The 16,126-nt window shown below is 47.9% G+C and overlaps 1 protein-coding gene across 1 annotated transcript in view; it reads left to right on the top strand.

The window, feature by feature from the left end:
• Positions 1-16,126, top strand: part of LOC307078511 (disks large homolog 4-like) — an 84,879-nt gene continuing 68,753 nt past the window's right edge. The window contains exons 1-4 of the mRNA XM_079740366.1: positions 1-644; positions 2,153-2,347; positions 3,706-4,534; positions 5,348-5,426. Coding sequence (XP_079596492.1) covers positions 626-644; positions 2,153-2,347; positions 3,706-4,534; positions 5,348-5,426 — 1,122 coding nt within the window. The 5' untranslated portion in view covers positions 1-625. The remainder of the gene's footprint in view (positions 645-2,152; positions 2,348-3,705; positions 4,535-5,347; positions 5,427-16,126) is intronic.

The raw sequence follows: 16,126 nt of genomic DNA, 5'->3' as shown, positions 1-16,126 counted from the left end.
AGAAGCTGGTTTTACCAAATAATCTCCCCAACTCGTCGAGCCGAACAGAACCAGTGAGAGAGAAAGTGGGAAAGAGAGAAAGAGTTGATCGAGAGACAGACATAGCTTACTGACGGATCGAGAGAGAGAGAGAGAGAGAGAGAGAGAGAGAGAGAGAGAGAGAGAGAGACGGGTTCAAAAAGAGAAAGCGAGAAAGGCGGATCGAGAGAAACAGAAAGAGACGGATCGAGAGAGAGAGGGAGGGGGGGTGAGAGAGGGAGAGAGAGTGTGTGTGTGTGTGTGTGTGTGTGTGTGTGTGTGTGTGAGAGAGAGAGAGAGAGAGAGAGAGAGAGATAGAGAGAGAGAGAGAGAGAGAGAGAGAGAGAGACGGGTCGAGTCAGCGCTGGGTAAAGTCCATGCAGCGGGTTGACTTGTACTTCCTACAGCTGCGTTGAAGTTGTCCTTGATCGACCGATTCGTAGAGATCGGTGGTTTTGGTTGTATTCATTCCGGTAGCAGAAGCAGGCCGTCAGAAGCAGCCCGTCAGAAGCAGTCCGTCCCGGACGAGGCTCGGCAGCTCGTCACCATCAGAACAGAGGAGCGACACCAACACGTTGCAGCCGACAGAGCGGGAGCGCACAGCGACATGCCCGTGCGACAGAGAGGTAGGGACGCCGTCTGTCCGGGAGCTGTGTCTGTCCAGGAGCTCCCTATGTGTGCATGTCCGTCATCTGTTTCCCATCCCACCCGCAAAAAAAAAAAAAAAAACAGCCACTGCGACATCGCTGAGAACAAGTTCAACTAAACTGCAATGCTTGTTGCAGCGAAAATGTGCCGGAGTTGGTCGACTTGCCTTACCTGTGGCCGCTCTGTGGAAACACCGCATTGGCCGTGTTGACGTTGCATTCAGCCAGCATGTAGACGTTAACATGACACTCCATGTCAGCGGTGCATCCTACCCTTCCCATCGCCTTATCTCATCTCCTTGTTTATGATACTCTATATATATATATATTGAGGCGATGCAGCAGAATGAAGACACAGAGTCTTTAGCCACCAACCACCCTACCGTGTTACTGAAGTTAAACAAACACAACTGACACCATTTTTTATATGTTTATGGGTTGACAACTATCGTTACAGCCTACACTATAACATAGGATAGGCTATAATTAATTAATTTAAAAAGATTAAAATTGTATATGCATTTATGTATTATTCCCTATCCTATGTAGGCTACTAACTAGGCTGTAACGTCATTGTCAAACATAATGAAAAAATGGTGTCAAGGGTCAAAAACAATGTTTCAACTATGTCTGCCTTCACCCATTCTCTAGCACAGGGGTCACCAGCCTTATTGAACCTGAGAGCTGCTTCATACGAAGGGCGCCCAGTTTGATAAGCTCTTCTGAAATAACAAATTTGCTCAGTTTGCCTTTAGCTCTGTATTATTATTAATGATTAATGATACTATGTGAAGACGCTGACCATGTTAACGATTTCTCACATTCATTTTCAACAATGAATTAAAAAAGGTGGGAAAGAGTTGTTCAACAAGGAGTTGTGCTATCTCTTTTAGAGCGGGCCTGCGGGCGTCTCATTCGTTCCTTGCTGGCGCCCTCATGCCCGCGGGCGCTGTGTTGGTGACCCCTGCCCCAGCGCGTGGGGTCAGTCATGATGTCACCAGATTGCCTGGGTCCTATCTCGCTGTACGGCACCTGGTCGACAGTTGTGTGGGCCTGTACAATGAGACTTTAGCGCTCTGTTTGGCTCAATGTGGTTCCCTGCTCTTTTTAAAACTTTGTCTCTGAATGCTGACATCTTAAACTGTGCGTCGTACCACCGGTACGAGGCAAGTTAAGTCAGTTATAAGTAAACTAGATAAGTAGCGGCATTTTGAAAATGTATCATTTTGGTGTTTGGGATTTCATTGGCCATAGAGAGAGAGAGCTTACTTTCAAAATGATTTAGGTGAAATTATTTCACTCGAAGGTCACTAGAAGGTGCAACTAAGAATACTATGCTGAGGACAGTTACATTCATATCTATTTGTGTGGTTATGAACTATTTCTAACAGATATATAATACAGTAGAGCTACATCAGACTGATACTGAGGAGCGGCTGGTGACGTGTCATGCTGTGGTCTGTCCGTTTTGCGCTCTGGTTGTTCAGAGGCCCAGCGAGCTCTGGAGCTGCTGCAGAGGTATCGCTCCAGCCTGGGCCAGAGAACACAGAGCCAGGGGCCCGACAGCAGCGACCCTGGGGGACCCGACAGCACCGGCCCCGCGGAGCAAGACCTCCAGCTCAAGCAGTCCCTGGACCGGGTCATCACCGTCTTCCAGAGCCAGCTGTTCAACGCGCTACTAGGTGGGTTTAGCTGTGTCCTCCTCGGGCTGACCCCGTCTGCTGACTGGAGGAACTCGGCATGCGGCTCGAGGGGTTGGCTGCTAACCGGAAGGTTGCTAGTTCGATCCCCCGGCTCCTCCCAGCTGAGTGTCGAGGTATCCCTTACATGGCTGACTCCGCCGTCGGTGTGTGAATGGGGGAACGAATGGGTGAATGTTAGGCAGTATTGTGTAGCACTTTGAGTGGCCACTGGTTAGAAAAGAGCTTTATAAATGCAGTCCATTTACCATTTAACAAGCTGAATCACTGTTAAGGAAACGTCCCGAGACGATTTGAGCTTGTCTGACGTTTCTTTGACTAATTACTCTCCGATGTGTCAGCCAAGAGTTACAAAGCTACTTGGCAAAACTCTCTCTAATTCTGATTCAGTGATTGATAGTGATAGAGCGCTTGGAAAAGTCCTTTTTTATAGTACCATGGTATTTTATCTGAAAGACTAACTACGTTGACCTACGAACCTACCTATTAAAGGACCTACTTACTGAATGTGTTCATTGTTTATAACTAGTCTCATGTGCCAAATTGCCTCTATGCTTTCCCCCTGACAATGGCGTTTTGATAAGGCAAATTGAGCAAACCAATTCAGACACATATCATTTGTGTCTGAATTGTGGTATACATTATTGCAAAGGCTTTTTTCAACTGTATGTTTATATGACGTTACTTGACATCTCAATCTCTCTAAATACTCTTATTCTCTCTAAACTATTACATTTATTTTATGATTTAATCCTGATTAGCTTCCTCACCCTAACAACACCTTAAAGTCAAACATTTTGTATTGACAGAGTTAACAATAGAGTATTATTTACATCTTAAAAATGTTCCCAGTGTTAGATTAAGGATGTTATTATGTGTTACAACGTGGGTAAACAAGTTCCCACTTCCTGGTCCAACCAGTCTGACACACCTATACCTAAAGGTAGCGCATCGCTAACCCTTTTGTGGTTGTATGTTTGTGGGCAGGAGGACAAAGGTCTACACACACACACACACACACGCACGCACGCACGCACGCACGCACACACATCTTGTATAAACATGCCTTTCTTTATGTTTCCTGAACATTTGGATTTGGTGTTTTAGACCCATGTAGTACCCTTCTATCCTTGTAGCATTCCTCTACTGCCAGCAACAGTTTAATATGTGAGTGAATGGCTCTGTAGTTCCAAGGCCGCACTGACATCATATGGCCTCAAGGGGGAGACAGAAGACGAGATATGTTTCTGAGAAAGTGGGAAATGAAATCAATCGGATTCGGTTCACAGTAATCTCTGAGATGGTCGTACAGCTGAGACGTTCTATGACTGTTTCCTCAGACATCCAGGAGTATTATGAGCTGACCCTCCAGTCAGACAGTCAGCTCCCTGGGGACCCACCCCCTGCTCTGGGGGAGGCGGGGCCGGGCTGTGGCCCCCCAACGGAGCTCTCCAACCAGGCAGACCTACCCTCCGTCCCCCTCGGTGTCCCGCCCCCCTTGGGAGTACCGGCATCGTCCGGGTCTTCGGGCCCTAAGCGCAAATCCGTGAAGGCGCCGGCCCCTCCGGTCCCGTCTGGGGGCCCCGGAGAGAAGGCCCCCCGCTCACCGTCCCCCAAGGTCAAGAACCGCGCCCCGCCCCCTCCCGTCCAGCCCAGAGCACACCAATCAGCCCAGGCGGACGGGACCCTAAAGGTCTCGGCCAATGGAATCCATCCGTTCCTGAACAGCTCCTCCGGCGGACCGGAGACTCCGCCCTCCCCGGCGACCGGCCGGTCTAGAGGAGGAGGGGGTCCCCCCCCCCCCGGCTCCGCCCCTCTCTGCCCGGGCGCCGTCTCCGCCCTGGTCTCCGCCACCATCCAAGGCCTCGCCTCGCCCACCTCCCTGGAAGCCGTCACCGTGGCGACCCCTCAGGGCAGCCGGGGGGCCAGGGCTCCCACCGACGCCGCCGCCGGCCAGCGGGCCCCCGCCCCGGTGATGTCGTCCCAGCCGAGGCCCAGCACCCTCCCTCTCCCCGGCCCCTCCCCCCCCGGAGGGCCCCTCCCCGGGGGGGCCGTCCCGGAGCCGGTCAGGTCGGGTCCCAACAGCCCCCGCCCGGGACGGGCCGCCGTCAGCCGCCAGGGCTCCGCTCTGAGCCAGGGGCCCCTCTCCACCGCGGCCCCCCTCCCGAGGTAGGGGGCCACACACGATGCTGACACTGTGACACAACACAGAACACTGTTTTAACTGAAATCGTCTTTTATTCAACTGCCACGTCCCACTTCAGCCGCCGCATCAAATCTATTTTGAAGTCTATAATATATTTGTGTCGAACGAAAGAGAAGCTCTGCGACAAATCCAACCAGAAGACATTAGCGACCGCTTAGTGATGGTCGCACATTGCCTCACTGTACCAGACTAGAAGGACCTAGAAGTATTTGTCGCGCATTATCCCTTCAAAGCGCTCTGCTGTGAGGCTCAGTCACGGCCGTCCTGGTGTGGATACGGTGCTTCCTGGCGCTGAGACTCTCCTGTGATCAATGAACGCACTTGTTGTGTGTCGTACTGAGTTGTGTAGCATCTTATCCTCAAGGCCGCCTTAATGCACGGGCTTACCTGGGCTGAAGCCCCAGGGCCGACGCCGATCGGGGGGCTATCATGAGCTGCAGAAAAAACAAAAACAAAAAACGTTTTTTTTTGTTTTTTTAATACTGGCTCATGATAGGCGCCGATTGGCGTCGGCCCAAGACCCCCCCCCCCTTTGTTGTAGGATCCCCTCTCAGGGGGCCCCCAACACTCTCAGCCCCAGGGCCCAATGGCCGTTAATCCAGGCCTGCTTACCCTAGCTATCTTTGTAGTACACGGGCAACGGGTTAACCTAGTGATGGTTAGAGCTCGGCGCTTGGTTCTATGAACATCCTTACTGCGCCGACAGCGGTGTGTCGTTGTTTCTCCTTCTTCTGACGAATGTACCTATTGTAAGTCGCTCATCTCTTCCCCCCCAGTCCAACCAGCCGGGCTCCAGGGACTCACAGCCCCACCTTCCCAGTGAGCCGGCCGGCGGCCAGCCCACGCACGCCCAAGGTATTGCCGCTCCGTTGTTGATGTTAACACTGTGTGCTGACTGAGACAGCCACGGGGTTTGAGTTTGCTCTGCGGTCACTTTTTAAGCAGAAAAGTTGTGTCTTTGAGTTGAGTTGGAGTTCGGGTGGAGGGGGTGCAGAAGTTGATTCAGCTGATCCAATGATTATTCTTTGCGTCGGTGTTCTTTAAAGGACTCGTGTGTAAACAGAGACATGACCGTAAAGCATGGCATTGTTCCTCGTGGGAAAATTGACTTGGGCTCGAGAGCATTTTGTTGACACACAGCACTGTATTCTACGGCGGGTCTGTAACTGTTATTGACTTTTTTGTGTGGTTGTGATTGAATTAGCATTGTTACTATGACAATATCCATATATTGATATACAGTGGGGATTGCAAAGTTGAACACATATACCTTCACTATAAATAACCACAATGACACGATCATAATGTGACTTTTGTTCAGTAAAACCATCACAATGAGCATGGAAGTACAGAAGTACCGCAAAGAGCTCATTTATTTACACAGTCAACAGAAACAGTTATGAAAGAGAGGAAAACTATTTGTGTGTGTGTGTGTGTGCGTGTGTGTGTGTGTGGGAGAGTGTGTTTGTATGTGAATGCAAGCTGGTAGCATGATATCAGACTTTAGTATATACGTGAACCTCCTAAAATGATACAATTTGATTGGTTCACTATCTCGGGATATTTGGCAATATCCCCTGATAGCGATCTCGTCTCGTCACGCTAATAAAAACAAATAAGCCGCTAATAAAAACAAATAAATCCGGGGCAAAAAGTGATCACGTGTTGTTTATACTAAAACAATTATTCGCTGAAGGCGATGTGAATAGTGGGGAATAGCCCCCGAGACCGAAGGGTGAGGTATAATACTTCTATAATTGTTAAATACGTTAAATAAGTGTTGACCTTGATATACAATATGACTCCTAGCCCTAAACCTGGGCCTGTTTTATTGTTTATCATCACTCAATAAAAAATAAATCTGGAGCAGCCCCAAGCCCTGAATCTGGGAGCAGCCCCAAGCCTGCAGGGTGCATATAGGCCTCCTCCAGCTCAACGCTGGGGGAAAGTGGAGCATATCACTATCACTGTCCCAGACAGAGAGAGAGAGAGAGAGAGAGAGAGAGAGAGAGAGAGAGAGAGGAGAGAGAGAGAGAGAGAGAGAGAGGGAGAGAGGGAGAGAGGGAGAGAGAGAGAGAGAGAGAGAGAGAGAGAGTGAGGGAGAGGGAGAGGGAGAGGGAGAGAGAAAGAGAGAGAGAAGGGAGGACTTGTGGGTGTGTGTGTGGGGGGGAGGTGTTTTTTGTGTCTTGCCGGCCATGGCAACTAATAAGCCAAAATTTGGCGAACCTTCGCAGTTCTTTACTGATGACCTTCTTAGTTTGTCTACGATACAGGGGGCGAGATAGCACTGAGAGAGGGAGAGAGAGACAGAGGAGGTTGATGGAAGAGGAGGAGAAGGGAGAAGAGGGCAGATGAGTGAAGGGTACAGGCGATCGCTGCGTGGTCGAGCAGCAGAGCCGGAAAGTTGGGGCTGTTGGCGAGGGAGAGGCTTCCTGGTTGGAGTTCTGCCCAGGATGGACTGCATCTGCATCCTCACCACCAAGGTGAGCCCAGCCCGGAGGACTCACAGCCCTCGCCAGAACCACAGCTTTCCTAAGGCTAGAAAGTGATGAGTTTTTTCTTCTTTTTTTGAAGATATACTTTTGCATATCCATGCTTTGTTCAGTTAGCCAAGAAGGTGAGAGAGAGAGAGAGAGAGAGAGAGAGAGAGAGAGGGGAGAACATGCAGCAAAGGACCACGGGCAGGAATCAAACCCGGGTCTCTTCCGTAAGGACTGAGCCTTAATGCTCCTCTCTCTAGAGCCACTGTGGCCCCATCATGATTACTTCTGGTGGTTTTGGACTAGTTCAGAAGTCATTGGTTTGATTGCTCAGCCATGTGCTTTTTGTGACCAAACAATGCGTCTTATTAAGTGAATATTTGTTGGGTATGTAAGGCAGAGAGCGGAGGCTGCCGCTGTGTGTATGCTGTGTGTTAAGGACCAGAGAGGGTAGATGTGGCAGGGTGTGCTGGCAGAGCTGTGTGCTGCTGGCTCCCAGCTCCTCTAGAGGCGGGGCTGGGACGCCTCTCAGCTGCTGGTCTGTGAGAACATCTGTCCATCACCACAGAGACCAGGAAACTAGGTTGGTGGGACATTCACCTCCAAGGACTGCACTGAACTGAAGGACAGAACGGCTGAACGACTGACTGACTGAATGGCTGACTGACTGAGTGAGGAGAATGTTTGTACACGTCTGCCTAGTGCCTGGTAACGGTGGAACTGTTGAGAGGATTCACGGTTTGTTTCATAGACGAAAACTCGGACACAGGTGACGTACTGATTGGAAGCGACTTTAAGATTTGAAATTTCAGCGATTTATAGTCACAGAGTATAAGGCTGGGGGCGAGTAATTAAACTGTAGTTTTAGTGATGCTTTTGTGAGTTTCATTAACTGCATTATTTGCATTTGATTTGGGGTGTATGTAAAAAGAGAGTGATACAAAGGGACAAGATAGTAGGCCGATATCAGCTCTTCACAGTGACTCTTGGAGGGAAGCTTCTGCACCAGTGCTGGCTGATAGCCACACTGAAAGGCCGTCAGGTCAGTGTCAGGGTCTTCTGCGTTGAGCCCCTCTCTGTGAAGACCATCAGCATCCCCACATTTATGACCTTCTTTGCTGCTTCTCAGTTTTATAGGCTTCCCACTTGTAGTTGATCAATGACAATCAACAAATGCCTTTCATCTATTTGTATCTAGTTTGCGGATCTGTTTTATATTTGCTAAATATGACAAGAGTATCTCCATGTCACCGATTGGTTATGTCAATTGACTAGACTATTTTGCGTTTGTCAGTCCCAGTCCAGTGTGTGTGTGTGTGTGTGTGTGTGTGTGTGTGTGTGTGTGTGTGTGTGTGTGTGTGTGTGTGTGTGTGATGCCACAGCTTTGATCTCACATCCTACAGGAGAAGAGCAAGAGTCCCACTAAGAGGCTTACTTTAGGCCGCTAATAGGACTTTAAAAAGGTGGAGCTATTTTAGGAATAGGGCTTGAGATAGAGGGATATATATATATGCATAGTATATATATATATATGTATGTATACAGTATATATATATATATACTGTATACATATAGAGAGAGATCAAGAGAGAGAGCGACAGAGAGAGAGAGAGACAGAGACAGAGAGAGAGAGGGAGAGAGAGAGAGAGAGAGAGAAAGAGAGTGAGAGAGAGAGAGAGAAAGAGAGAGAGAGTGAGAGAGAGAGAGAGAGAGAGAGAGAGAGAGAGAGAGTGAGAGAGAGAGAGAGAGTGAGAGTGAGAGTTAGAGAGATAGAGAGAGTTGCAACTGAAAAAAACATCTCCTGTGTAAATCCATTTGTCCATCCGTCCATCCTCTCTGACAGCCATGTGATGGGCCTATGAGCACGGGGTCACGGCTGGACAAATTAATCTGATCTTGGGCAGAGGGAGGTAGCGGAGGGGAGGCCGGGCAGGTTGGGCGAACAGGACAGCGTTTGAGGATGTCCAGGGGATGATCCTGTGGAACTATTTTTGCCGTAGTTAAAGTAAGGGTTACATGTGTAGCAGCGGCTAGCTCAGCGCAAAGCCAGGGAGACTCCGGCTCAGGAGTAGAGTATCACCGTCGAGCGAAGCTTGCTGCCATACAGACCTCCGGTCCGGTTTCCTTTCTTTTTTAAATGCTGTGTGAACACGTGGAGGACTAAGTTAGCTCGGCTGAACTCGGGTTCAGGTTGCCGGCTGCCGTCAACAGTTCGGTCCCAGGCGGAGGATGGAACATCACAGAGCCACCGCCGGCAAACACAATGTAAAGTACAGCCGTATGTCTTAGGAGATGCAGCCTGATGGCGTCCTTGTTTGTGGCGGTTTGTCTTTCCACATGTATTGTTTGCTATGTTGTTATCTTGTGTTATCATGTTTGTGGAGGTTATTTCAGAACGTCTGTGTGTGTGTAGGTGTGTGTGTGTGTGTGTGTGCGTGTGTGTGTGTGTGTGTGTGTGTGTAGGTGTGTGTGTGTGTGTGTGTGGTGTGTGTGTGTGTGTGTGGTTGTGTTCAGTTGTGTGTGTGTGTGGTGTGTGTCTGTGTGTGCGGTTGTGTTCGGTTGTGTGCGTATGTGTGTGTGTGCGTGTGTGTGGTTGTGTGTGTGTGTGTGTGTCTGTGTGTACGTGTGTGTGTGTGTACGTGTGTGTGTGTGTGTGTGGTGTGTGTCTGTGTGTGTGTGTGGTTGTGTTTGGTTGTGTGTGTGTGTGTGTGTGTGTGTGTGTACGTGTGGTTGTGTGAGTCTGTGTGAAAGTGTTGCTCTCCAAGGTGCTGAAGGGTGGTTTATAATTCATTTTTAATATGTATTCTGCAAATAGTAGGATAATCCATTATTATGGTGAGGTTATGCATCAAGTATCATAATAGATAATAACTGTAAATCCATACTTACCTGACAATAGGTAAGTATGGATGGACAATCAATATTTGAATTGATTAGATAAATCAATTCAAATATTTTGAACCCAACGATTGTATACCAATAAATTTTGATTATTGGCACATCATACTGTTAGGAATCAAACGTTATATAATGATGGATCGATCAGGCCTGTGACCAGTACAGAGCAAATTTGTCAGTTATTTCAAAGAAAGCCTTTATCCTGACAAAAGCACATTGAGGATGAATGAATCTAACAAACACCAGACATGAACTCCCGGGCACTCCAAGCGATCCATACCCCAGCCTCCCTCCAGAACCTACCCTGAGAGCCATTGTCTAATTGCTGTCTTGTTTGCAAGCATGCTAGTTTCAAATGCTATCCATGTGTATTGACCTAGGGTCAGCTGGCTGTCTTATCTCTGAATAGTTCCATGACTTTCTACTGCTGGAACAGCAGCTAATCCCATTAGTCAGATGACTAATCTCTTTGGATTTACACACAGAACACAAAAGACACACAGAGATTCAAACAAACACACACGCACGCACGCACGCACACACACACACACACACACACACCATACACACACACTCACACACACACACACACACACACACACACACACACACACACACACACACACACACACACACACACACACACACACATACAGTTGGATTATTCCAATTATTTGTGTTGTGCTTAGTTCCAGTTGAGAGCCTTATCAGGTCAGAGTTCAACTGGCATGTGAAATGAAACAGTATTGGGAGGTTGATCACATCTGCTCCAGTATTTTATACAGAGTATAGACTATAGTCAATTTAAATCAGTGGTTTGGTCATTTGTGATTGGGTTGTGTTGTTACCGTCCGACCACAAGGCGGAGCTGCTTGCTAGCGCTTCTTTCCATTGTTTTTAGTTTCAAGCCTGCCGTAAACGTGTTATGTATCTATGCTGGAACATAATTATTTTAATCACAAGCGTGTGCTTATATTTAAATCATCCTAGACACCAAAATATATATATATATATATTTTTTTTTAATACTGTTGCTTTATCAGAATTGTTTTTCATATATTATAGCTAATCGTAGCCCTATAAGGAAAGGGGGAAAGAATTGTAAGATCTGTGTTTTTAGACGAGGCTCAAGCAAGACACTGATAATATCTGGATAATGCACACAGCTGGTACAGCAGATCACTTTGCCTGTTGAGAAGCTTGATATATAGGACATGTCTGATTGGTTCTTCTATACATAGGATCATGCGCCCGGATTGGCTGGCAGAGTGTATACGAGTTCACCACAAAGCAATCGAGCATACAAATCCATGCAGAGGCACGCGACCTCACACAGAATCACTATTCTTCACTTCCACACACTGTCTCTCTTCTCTCTCTTGTATACGGTCTGTGCTAATGCCAGTAGTTCATGCCTGCAAGGCTCCTGAGCTAGCATCTACAACAACCTCTCTCTCTCTCTCTCTCTCTCTCTCTCTCTTGCTCTCGCCCTCTCTCTCTCTCTTAAGCTCAATACATGTCTCTATCTGTCATCACTTTATTTCTGCCTCCTTCCTTCCTAAGAAGAATGCTATCCTGATTAAATGAGCTTGAATGCAGTTGGCTAGTGTTTGTGTGTGTGTGGTTGTGTGTTTGTGGCTGCATGTCTGTTTAGGTAATGTGTGTGTGTGTGTGTGTGTGTGTGTGTGTGTGTGTGTGGGTGTGTGTGTGTGTGTGTGTGTGTGTGTGTTTTGTCAGTGGGTTCTCCATCTGTTCCTTGCAAAACATTGAGTTACGCAGAGAAGGTCTCAGAGCTTCAACAGACAAAGCTGCTCTTCTGTCTTCTTTAGTGGATTTCAAAATGTTTCAACAAAATGAGTAGTATAAGCTTGTTTTTCTTTTCTTCCAAATTTATTTTTTTCTGGATTATTTTCATAGGTTTAGATTTAAGCAGGAGTGTCAGGCCAGGATGTCAAGCTTATAACATATTCATACACCTGAACATTTGCAGCAGCTGCAAACGCATTTCTCCCGTTCCCTTGCGGGTCTGTCTATGTTAAACCTCTGAACTGCAGCGCACCTCAAGCCAGAGTTGCTTAAAGGTGTCATATCTAATTTCTGCCTCTAGTGGACGCTCAATCAAAACAATAACAAAAGACGTAGTTTGATGAAGTCATGAAGTAATAGAGGATCATGGGAGTTGTCTTCAGCCCCTGTATCGGTGAAAACCAATCTGTCTTTACTCGGGAAGAAATCATTTACACGAACAAGCAGAGATGCTCACAAGTCTAAAGTCTCAAGTCTCGTATGGCTCTAATAGGGTGGCAGTGCCCACCTTTATAGCCCCTTTATACCATAATTATTATATTATGGATTTATATTGTCACTTCAAAATATATCAATATTTATTTTTACACATAAATTTAAAATCTCTTCCTATGAATATATTGGTTTATTTTATGGTGACCCTGCGTATGTTAACAGTTAAAAGTTGTCGGTGTCACATGACTGCACTTACCAATTGAGTAAGGATATAAGCTGCTAGAGGTGATAAAACGTTAGTGAATCTTTTGTGTTTCTAGACTTCCACCTGGATGTTGAAACAGCCAACTAACTGACTAAAACAGCCATCTAACTAACCAAACAGCCAACTAACCAACCAGAACAGCCCATCAACTCACTCCAGGGAGAACAGAGTTCAAAGCTTCCATTTGAACATGGCTAAAGTTGCTGTTTCCAAACGAACAATCAGTCAAATGGCGACTTCAGGAGATATTGAGACAGCGGTTTTTCCCAAGGCCCTTTTGAGTGACCTAGCTTCTCAAAGTGATTAACACCAGCCTAATAAAATGCTGATGTTACAAAATTAATTATATCCTTCAATTTTTCTTTGTCTTTGTCATGTGATAATGATTTCCTGCTCTCGCCTCAATGAAATAATGGTGTACATGTGTGTGTGTGTGTGTGTGTTTGTGTGTTGTGTTTGGTTGTGATATACTTTGTTTATTGTTCGTTTACTTTAATTAATTTAATTCATTCTTCAATAGAGCATTGATATCTGTGTGTGTGTGTGTGTGTGTGTGTGTGTGTGTGTGTGTGTGTGTGTGTGTGTGTGTGTGTGATTGTTTGGTTATGATACACACTTCGGATACATAGTGAGAGAGAGAGAGAGCAAGAGGAAGGTATAGAGAGAGAAATATGGAAACGTGAAGACAGAAAGGAAAGCGGGGCGAATGATTAAGAACGAGCCGATACATCCTTTACCTTCCTCCATGAGACACTCTCCCTCGCTCTCTCTCTCCTCATTTCTCTCTCTCTCCCATTGATCTAGATGCCGAGGGGCGGGCTAAGAGAGGCAGGGGAGCGAACAGGGATAGAGGGGACGCGAGCAAGAACAGCTGAGAGAGAGCCTCTGATAGAGAGAGAGAGAGAGAGATGGAGAGAGAGGGAACGGGTGAGTGAGCAGAGAGAGAGAGAGCGAGAGAGGCAGTATTGGATAGAAACAGAGCCTCTGAAATAGAGAGAGAGGGGGAGGGAGAGAGAGGGAGGGAGGGAGGGAGAACGGGTGAGTGAGCAGAGAGAGAGAGAGGGAGAGAGAGGGAGAGAGAGGGAGAGGCAGCCTTGGATAGAAACAGAGCCTCTGAAATAGAGAGAGAGGGGGAGAGAGAGAGAGAGGGCGAGAGGGAGAGGGAGGGAGGGAGCAAGAGAGAGGGAGGGAGAACGGGTGAGTGAGCAGGAGCAAGAAGGAGACAGGACTAGTGAGAGGGGAGGAGAGAGAGAGAGAGGACAGGGGACCGCAGAGGAGGGACGAGGGAGAAAGCATCCGAAAACGGACTCTGACATGCCAACGCACACGCATACACTCGCAACACACACAGGCGTACATGCGTGCGCATGCACTCTCAGACTGACAGGGGAACACTGAAGACTTCGGCACGTGCATAACAAACCCTGATTCCCACCGCACGGCGTACACACATGCGCCGGAGTACACACACACAGACACACACACACACACACACACACACACACACAAGTGGAAAGTAACCCCCATCGCTGCTGCTAACACACTCTGCGCCCTGCGTCCACACACGCGGTGCGGAGCCCGCCGGACCATGGCTCTCTGCTCCCGCCCGACCGAGCGACCTGGGTCGTTGTGATGCCGCCTGCAGCGAGGAAGACGTCGATGGAGACGGTGGCGGCGGCGGCGGCGGCGGCGCGCGCGGGGAAGCAGGCTCCGGGCTGCCACAGCTGAGGAGCCAGGCTTCATCAGGGGGGTACCGGCGGGGAGGGGTGGGGGTGGGGGGGGGCCGGCGGGGGCTGGCAGGGCGGGGAGCAGGAGGTACGACGGCGGGAGGGGAAGGGCGACGGCCACGTGGGATGGGAGGAAGAGGGGCCAGTGTAACTTGTGTGTGTGTGTGTGTGTGTGTGTGCACGTTTGTGTGTGTGTGTTCGCAAAGTTGGCGCGTAACGGCTAGGATGCCCTCCACCCCCTACATCGCGGGAGCACGCTAGCAAAACAATAGCCACATGTTGTGCCACTGCAAGGTAGCATGCACCAACAACACCATATCGCTGATGTTTGGATGCAAGGTAGGTGGACGCCACTGCTTGGTACGCATGTTTGGAGGATGTGCAGGTGCATGTGTGTCTAGTGTGTGTCCGTGCGTGTGTGAGTCATATGCTTCTGTTGATGTTGCCCTGGTGTGCACTCAGACAAACAATCTTGAGCAATGTAAATGTAGGGCAGGAATGTTGGTGTGTCGTGCACATGGCTGCGATTGTATGTGTGTCGGGTAAGTGTGAATGTGAAATGTGTGTGTGTGTGTGTGTGTGTCTAGTGGTTGGCAGGAAGAGTGGACCTGAGGATAGATAATTGAACAGAGAGAGTCATAGATGCACTCTTTACTAAAGGTAACATTTCTGCCGAAAAGAGAGAAGGTGAAACATGTGCAGAGAGAGAGAGAGAGAGAGAGAGAGAGAGAGAGAGAGAGATGAGGAGGTCACAGGTAAGAGTAGCTGGCAGGAGTAAGGGAGAGATGAACACAGAGAAAGTTAAACGTCTCTGGCCATGGCTGTGTGTAGGTGTGTGCAAGTGTGTGTGTGCTGGCTTTAGAGTAAGAGTCAGAGAGAAAGACAGCAGCAGTCAAGGAGATGGACGACTTTGTTTGTTTCTTACTTTCGCTTGGCTGAGCCACAGCCAATTGATCAAAAAGTGCTCAGCCCAAGTTGTGTTCACCCGCTGTGCCGACCTGATGTATTATTGTCTATGGTCGGGGCGGCAGTTTAGGCTAGTGTTCAGCAGACATGGTTGTAATTGGTTAATGAACAAATTATCTGCTTCTGTATTTCGGCCATTATTCAGCCTTAGCGTTATATATTAATAGGGGTCCCAAGTTACACATGCTGGTCCAACATCTCCTCCTCCCAATACTGGATCAAATGTCAAAACAACCGTATTGATATTAATATAATGAATAGTTGGAACTTGGTAGTTTGTTGTCTCAGGTTCATGACATGTCCACTATGTTGACAGTATAGTATATTACAGTACGTAATACATGACCTATCTCCCCACTGGGTTGACACTATAGTGTATTACCGTACGTAATACATGGCACGTCTGTCCCTTAGCGAGGCACTAGGTGTATTACATTAACTGGTATGTTCATGTAAACAGACTAGTATTCATTTGTTTGTACCCGACATGTTTCGACTACTTCCTGCAGTCTTCTTCAGAAGCGTCAGCTGTTGCTGTGACGCGTGTTGTGTCAGCAGATGTTATAGACAACCGGCCGTCCCGCCGGAAGAGGCAGGACGGCCGGTCCTCTTCTGTCCGTCCGTTCTGTGGAGAACTGCCTCCCAGGTGTGGGACAGGTACAAACAAATGAATGACTAGTCTGTTTACATGAACATACAAGTTAATTGATCAAGTTAGACTCAATGAACCTTTTTGAGTTGTTAGGTGTATTACAGTACATATAACACATATTAAAAATGTTACTCTCAGGTAACGCTGGAGCTAATATATTAACCCAGATTGAAGATTGATATAACTCCCCACCCCCCACCAGTAAGTGTGGTAAGCTCGCCGGTCTGGGTGTAATCACCGCCAGAAACCAACATGAAATATTCAACTTCTGCCAAAGTGTTTCCCCGGTACCATGCCTTTGATGTGGAGCATCAGCTTTTCTCTGT

The sequence above is a fragment of the Pollachius pollachius genome, assembly GCF_949987615.1.
Source record: "Pollachius pollachius genome assembly, chromosome: 7".
NCBI lineage: Eukaryota > Metazoa > Chordata > Actinopteri > Gadiformes > Gadidae > Pollachius > Pollachius pollachius.
The sequence above is the reverse complement of the archived record's forward strand: the minus strand, read 5'-3'. Positions and strand labels throughout refer to the sequence as shown.